This window comes from Vigna radiata, unplaced genomic scaffold (assembly GCF_000741045.1).
Source record: "Vigna radiata var. radiata cultivar VC1973A unplaced genomic scaffold, Vradiata_ver6 scaffold_86, whole genome shotgun sequence".
NCBI classification, from domain to species: domain Eukaryota; kingdom Viridiplantae; phylum Streptophyta; class Magnoliopsida; order Fabales; family Fabaceae; genus Vigna; species Vigna radiata.
The window spans coordinates 150,570-157,528 of NW_014543269.1; the positions used below are offsets into that span (position 1 = coordinate 150,570).

Consider the following 6,959-nt stretch of genomic DNA (forward strand, 5'->3'; position numbering starts at 1 on the left):
AATTTCTAGACCTTTATTAATTGAATCTTATTTCGTGATCAACATAGTTAGTTTTTTATTATTTAATATTCATTTTATTATTAATTAAGATGATATTATTTTCTTAATTTAAAAATAATATGTTAAAGCATTCAGTTATTTACTCAAATTTGCTGAAATATAAGCATACCGTGCATAAGTATGGGTAAAAATATGTAATTTGCTGCAACGTGTCTGCGTATGACTTTTTCACAAATCAGGAGCATTTTTTTATAAACATTTTGAAATACATAAATAAAAGAAATACAAAAAAATAAATAAATGAATAAGTTATATTTCTGAAAAAAGTAACTTTGGGTAATAAAGACGTATTTTAAAGCATACTAATTTATTTTTTAATTTAATTTTATCAAAGCCACGTTTTAATTGACAGCTTTAAATTATTAAAAAAAATCGTGTATTTAATTTTTAAGGAAAAATTTAAATATACAACTTATTACTTTGTAAGAAGTACGTCATAATTTAACATATATTTGTTTTTCCTAGAGAATTAAGTCATGCACGTATTTCAAGTATGATGACTTTACTGAAAGACCAAAGATCATGGAAAATTTATATGTATATGCATGCATTTAAACCTCTCCAACAGACATGTTTGTTTGTCTATATAAGTTCGTTTCATTTTATGAAATATCAGGAAGAAAATGGCAATTCTTAGAGGACACAAACTGGTTGAAAAATGTAAGATTGGTCCATCAATGAGATCAACTTCTTCTGTTCCTCTGTCGTTCCTTGATTTGCCTTTAGCAGGTCCTATTTATGTCAGACGACAATTCTTCTACCACTTCGCCCATTCTACACTCCATTTCTGTGAAGCTACACTTCCTTCTCTCAAAACCTCTCTCTCTCAAACCCTTCAACTCTTCTTCCCTCTCGCCGGAAACCTCCTTTGTCCTCCACCACCCTACAAACCCTTCATTCGTTGCACCGATGATGACTCTGTCCCCTTCACTATCATCGAGTCCAAAGCTGATTTCGACCACCTCTCATCAAACCACCCCAAAAGTCTCAAAGACTTGGAACACTTGGTTCCCAAGTTAGCATGCACGAACACACACGATGACACGTTTGTGTTCCCTTTGCTGGCATTGCAAGCCACGGTTTTCCCCAACCGGGGCCTTTGCATCTCGATCACCTATTGCCACGTGATGGATGATAGTTGTTGCAGCAATTTCATGAAGTCTTGGGCTTCCTTTTGTCGAAGTGGTGGCGTTGACTTGACTCTTGCAGAAAAGTCAGCACCGTGCATGGACAGGGGAGTGTTAAAGGACCCCAAAGGGTTAGAAGCTATCTTCTTAAGAGATTATTTTGAAGAGAGGTCAACTTGGAAGGAAAAGCTAGCTGGGAAAACCTCTGAGGTTTGCAATGCTGAAGATTATGTCAAAGCCACGATTGTTTTTGGAAGGGATGATATCGAGAGGCTGAGAAGAGTGGTGTTGAAGCAGTGGAAGAGAAGTGAAGAATTGAGTTCGTCACAGTATGTATCAAAATTTGTGGTGAGTTGTGCTTTTGTGTGGGCTTGTTTGGTTAAAACAAGACAGAGAAGTGAAGATGAAGAAGAAGATAAAGAAGAGTACTTTCGTTTCGCTGCAGATTGCAGAGATTGGCTTGAGCCTGCTGTGCCAGAAACATACTTTGGAAACTGCTTAACGTTATGTTTTGCAATGGTGAAGAGAAAGGAGCTGAAGGGAGAAGGTGGTTTTGTGAATGCGGTGAAGGTTATGAGAAGGGCAGTGAGTGATATGAAAAGTGATCTGTTTAAGGATGCAGCAAACTGGAGGGAAACATTTACGAGGATGTTTGCTTTGGGAAGTACTTTGATAGTTACAGGGTCACCCAAGTTCACTGTTTATGAGACTGATTTTGGATTCGGAAAGCCTAAGAAAGTGGAAATGGTACATTCCATGAAGGGTATGTCTTTAGCAGAGAGTGGAGAAAAGGAAGGAGAACTTGAAGTTGGCTTGGTGTGTAAAAACACAGAATTTGAATATTTACTTTCTGTCATTAAACAAGAACTTCAACTTTCAAAATCTTGACTTTACTAATGTCATATAAGCAAAATTTAAAGCTGATTCAATGAGTCAAGCTTGGTTTGATTTTATGATTTGTTTGTATTAAGCAGTGATCTATGCTTTCTTGTAATTGAGTGGGAGTGAGAAGGAAAAGAAAATTGAAAAAAAGAGAAAAAAAAAGTGAGTGTGACAGTTTTTTAAATTTTAACAATATTATATTAATTATTTATTATATAAATAAATATGCAAATATTAATAAAAATTAATTAGATAAATGATTATGTCTTATCATTTATGTCATGAAGATTACGAATTTATTTTCGCACAAATTTTGTTCTTATTTAAGAATTTTTCTCTCTCGAAATTTATGTTTATTTTAATGATTATGTACTTTATCAATTTTAAATTTTCTACTCTTTTCTCCACTCTCCTACTTACCCTTGCACTGGATTTGAATTATATAATATGTTTTTTTTGTAAAGGTAAAATTGTCCTTATTATATATTTTAAAATATAAAAAAATTAACTAGGGAAAGTAGTTAAGAAAATGAAAAGGAATTATTTCTTGAAATATAAGTATTAATTTATATTATTTATTAATTGACAATAATAATTTTAAAAAACCAGATAAATATATGAGGATAACATATAATCACAATTATTACAAATATTCTTTCTCTCTATCTCACCAAATCTTTTCTGTATGGATTCATTAATTCAAATCACCTATACTAAATATCCAAAATCTTCTCTCAAATAAACTTAAGTCTTTCTTTCCACCTTCATAGTAATTTAATTTTGTTACAAATAAAACATCATTAGTTTCTACAAACCTTAATAAGAATTTTTGGATTTTATATTTATTAAAATTTGATGATTACATGGTTCTAAGTGTGACATCCCAAATATTATACTAAACATACAATATAATAGGATTTAGTTATTATAGTATACGAAAACAGTTAGGAGTTAATAGAGGATAATATTAGACATACAATCATCCACAATATGGTTGGAATTATACTTTTACAAGTTTCAGAATAAAGTAGCTCAAAATAAGGAGTCTATGTCTATTTACTAACCAGAAATTTAAACTTTACTTACAAGCCAATATTTCGGAATAAAAGGGAAATAACTATGGAACTCCTAACTAGGGGCAGCTGCATCTGTCTCCTCCAATGTCTGCTCTAGGGAAGTCTCATCTCCCTTTGTTCACATCCAAGTGGATGATCATCGCAAAGAAAAGAGCACAACACATACAACACACACAAGAGTACGGGTAAGCTAGGCTTTTAAAAGCATAAAAGTCATCACACAACAAATAAAAATAGAAAGCAAGTGTATACAGGTGATTAAACAAATTGTCCTATCATGTTATGACACACTAGACTTGTCCAGACTTAGAATGAATGTCGATTTGTGACGAGTTGTGCACTTGTGGTGGCCTCTACTGCTTTGCAAAGCCATTGCCAATGGGTTTCACCTACCACACACAAGGTTAGTACGTTACCACGCGATAGGCCTCCAGTGATAGCGCCTACCGTAGGACCTCCCACTACTCTCACCACATGCGTCAATCATCTCTAAGTGAGAATGAAAGACCATTAGAGTGTTGGGATAACCCCCCATATGAAAGCCTTTTACATTTATTCTAAACACTAAATGATCTCACCTAGAGATCTTACTTTCATATTCAATCTAACCACTTTAAATCACATGATATTCCTCTTGAATCAATAATGTACCATGTTAAAATTGTATAAGTACATCCAATGCTATACTAAGTCATATACACATCATACAACATCAACCATGTCATAAAAACAACTCATACATACTCAGACATTACATATTTTCACAGAAACATCATTTATTAATACAAATTTCTTTATAACATATTATTACCAACACTTAATTTAAAAAGCTTGGAGACCCTCACCAATGGATCCTGTATGGTCAAAAATCCTCAGAACGACCTAAAGAACGTCTAAAACGGATGTTCGGAACACCCAAAATGTCAAAAACATTAAAAACACTTAATATGATGCACATAATTAGCTCGACGCACACCCTGTGATGCGTTGAGCGAATTTTTCCTGACAGCAACCCTTCGCATAAACTTCCTTCTTGCATAGGCGCTCCTCTAGACGAACATACGAGAATAAGAGGTAAAAGTTGATTAGTAGCATATTCTACCAAACGGGTGATTTTCTCACCTACTACGAGTCCCATGCTACCTCCCACAAACTTAAAATCCATAATACCAATTGCTACAGGAATACCATTTACTTGACCTGTCCCTGTTTGAACAGCCTCAGTTAATCATGTTTTTCTTTGATAAGAATAAATACGATCTCTATAAGGTTCTTCTTCTGAATGAAATTCAATGGGATCCAGAGAAACCATGTCTTCATCTATAGGATTCCAAGTACCCGAATCAATCGAAAATTCGATTCTATCTGAACTGTCGATTTTCAAATGATATCCACAATATTCACAAATATTCACTTTTGATTTCCAAAATTTTTTATAATTTAATTCATAACAATTTTCGCATTCAATCCACAAATGCGTCAATTTTTCACTTTCATGGAGATTCTTCCCCACATTCAAAGTTCCCTTTTTACCATTAGCTAGAACTTGTTTCACTTGCATAGGAATTCGAACAACTGCTTTAAATACAGTATCAGGAAGTACCATTTGTTGAACCTCAATATCCACGGGCTTATTAGCTAAATGGCAATTGGNACAGACAATACGACCGGTTGCTTCTCGGGGATTTTCATAACCCTGCTGTGCAAAAATTGGATATGCATTTGAAAAGGGTGCTCGAATTATTATATATATCATGACCGATATAGAAATGGATCGGGTAATCNCTTCCTTTATACAAGAAAAAGCATTTCTAGTTTGCATGGTCTAATCATTGATCCTTAAAATTTCTACAATAAGATTAGGTAGGTCACTCGCATAGTTCCCTATCCAAGGTGGGAACCCCTTTTTTATTGAACTTTTTTTAAGAAGGGAAAAAGAAAAATTTTCTTTTTTTAAAACCTGCATAATGAAGCAACTCTACCCTCCCATACCAATTCTAACCATTTTGATGAACTTCTAGCACTCTTAACTTGATCTATGTGATAAATTAAACTTGTCTAATCGCTTCTAATACTTTATAACTTCATTATTTAGTGATTATGCATTGATTTTCACTTTAAAACTACAATTTCAACAACCTAACGACTAAATTCTAGTTTTATCACTTTGGCATTGTTTTTGGTCATTTTAACCCTTCTAATAAGTCATAAACAACTTACCTAAACCATTTTAATGGCCTATAACAGTCCCCAACCCCTAACGCCTAATTTGACTACTTCACTTCCTCTCAGTTACTCTAAAAACCAGTATAATCAGTTAAGACTAGCCTCTCTACTCTTTACAAAACAGATTCATCATAATTAATACAATTAATCTCAACATTACATCAGATAAAAATTTGACTTACAACACCAATTCACAGAATCATACAAGAAACACCCAACTCAACATGCAGAATTACAATTTCTAGTTCACGCAACACAATTACACTAAAAATCACTGCATGCATAGATTGGTACACAATTTCCAAACCAAGATCCCTAATTCATACAACCCTCATTCCCAAAAACAGAAAATACCCCAGCTTCCCTTACCTCCGAATTAAACTGCTCAACTCAAGGGTGATCTAACTGCTCCTTGCACCACAGGAAAACTCTAGAATCATCTACAATTCACTGATTTAGGATAAGAGAAATATTTTAGAGCCTAATTAGAGCTAGAATTTGAAATAGAAAAGAGGAATACACATGCAACCATGATCTGGTGTAGACTTACAGCCCTAATTTGTACGAAAGAGAAGAAAACAACTTATCGGTGGAAGAACAGGGAATTGACCAGGTGAAACGAAGCTCACAACGCTAGGATTGCTCAAGCGCCTCTTGAATCGTTGAACAGATGGCTCAAGGAAAAGAGAATTTAGAGAAAAGATAGAAAAGTTTTGATGAACAAGATTGCAGAGAGATAAAGTACTTGAGGAGAATGAACCAACACTTTAAATATAAAATCTAATTATACTTTGTTGAGGTAATTTTATTATAAAATTTGGTTCAATTAGAACAATACCTGATGAACCCTTTAATCTCATTTTCAGGTTTCTTACACTAAGTATGGTTTTTAAGAATTTATTCCCTTTCGAGAATATACACAATGATGTTACAATTCCAATTCTTAATTAATAATCATGTGTACGACGAATGTTAATTTTCAAACTACTTTTTTAATGTAGGGATTTGATGAGTAACTTCACTTCATCTGAAAAGAAGTAATAAAAAAATGTTTTAAAAGAATACCACAAATGCAGAGAAATTTCCAAATACCCTTATGCATGCGAAAAAACTGCATATTCAACTGTTGATTTGTGGGCGTTTTGTATGTTTGTTGTGAGTGATGAGAAGCTACATAACTTCATTTTCCAAAAGTGCGTAATCGCAGCTTTTGGAACAGTAATTGATTAATAACTAAGCTCGTGGACTTTTTTCTAGAACGAGCTAAGGCAACTTTATTTCTAATCAGTTGTTTTCATGCAATCAATTTGTGCGAAGCATGTTTGTATTATTTATTTATGTGTTATTTATTTATTTATTCTTTGTACATTTGCACAGGTTTTTACATGTGAAATTAATTGATAGAATGATTTTAAATTTTCCGAATGGTAGTTATACTCAAGTGGTGGGAAGAAACTAAGAAAATTAAAAAAGTTATTATAATATAAGAAAATAATATATTAGAAAATTTATTTTATTACTTATGTTTGTTTTTTTATAAATATTTCAAAAACTTAGTTTTTAATTATTTGATATTTTTAATTTTTTT

At 32.9% G+C, this 6,959-nt stretch overlaps 1 protein-coding gene and 1 pseudogene across 1 annotated transcript; one reads left to right on the forward strand and one right to left on the reverse strand.

Moving 5' to 3' along the window:
• The first annotated feature begins 682 nt into the window (after nt 1-682).
• Nucleotides 683-2,231, forward strand: LOC106754187 (coumaroyl-CoA:anthocyanidin 3-O-glucoside-6''-O-coumaroyltransferase 1). The gene has a single exon (XM_022777878.1). It carries the CDS (start codon nt 684-686, stop codon nt 2,073-2,075), a length of 1,392 nt encoding a protein of 463 aa, XP_022633599.1. The 5' UTR covers nt 683; the 3' UTR covers nt 2,076-2,231.
• Nucleotides 2,232-4,007: 1,776 nt separating this feature from the next.
• LOC106754188 lies at nt 4,008-4,901 on the reverse strand (annotated as a pseudogene).
• Between the last annotated feature and the right edge of the window lie 2,058 nt (nt 4,902-6,959).

Bases quoted from the DNA above. Each gene is read 5' to 3' on its own strand.
- LOC106754187 (XM_022777878.1), top strand. From the start codon at position 684: ATGGCAATTCTTAGAGGACACAAACTGGTTGAAAAATGTAAGATTGGT.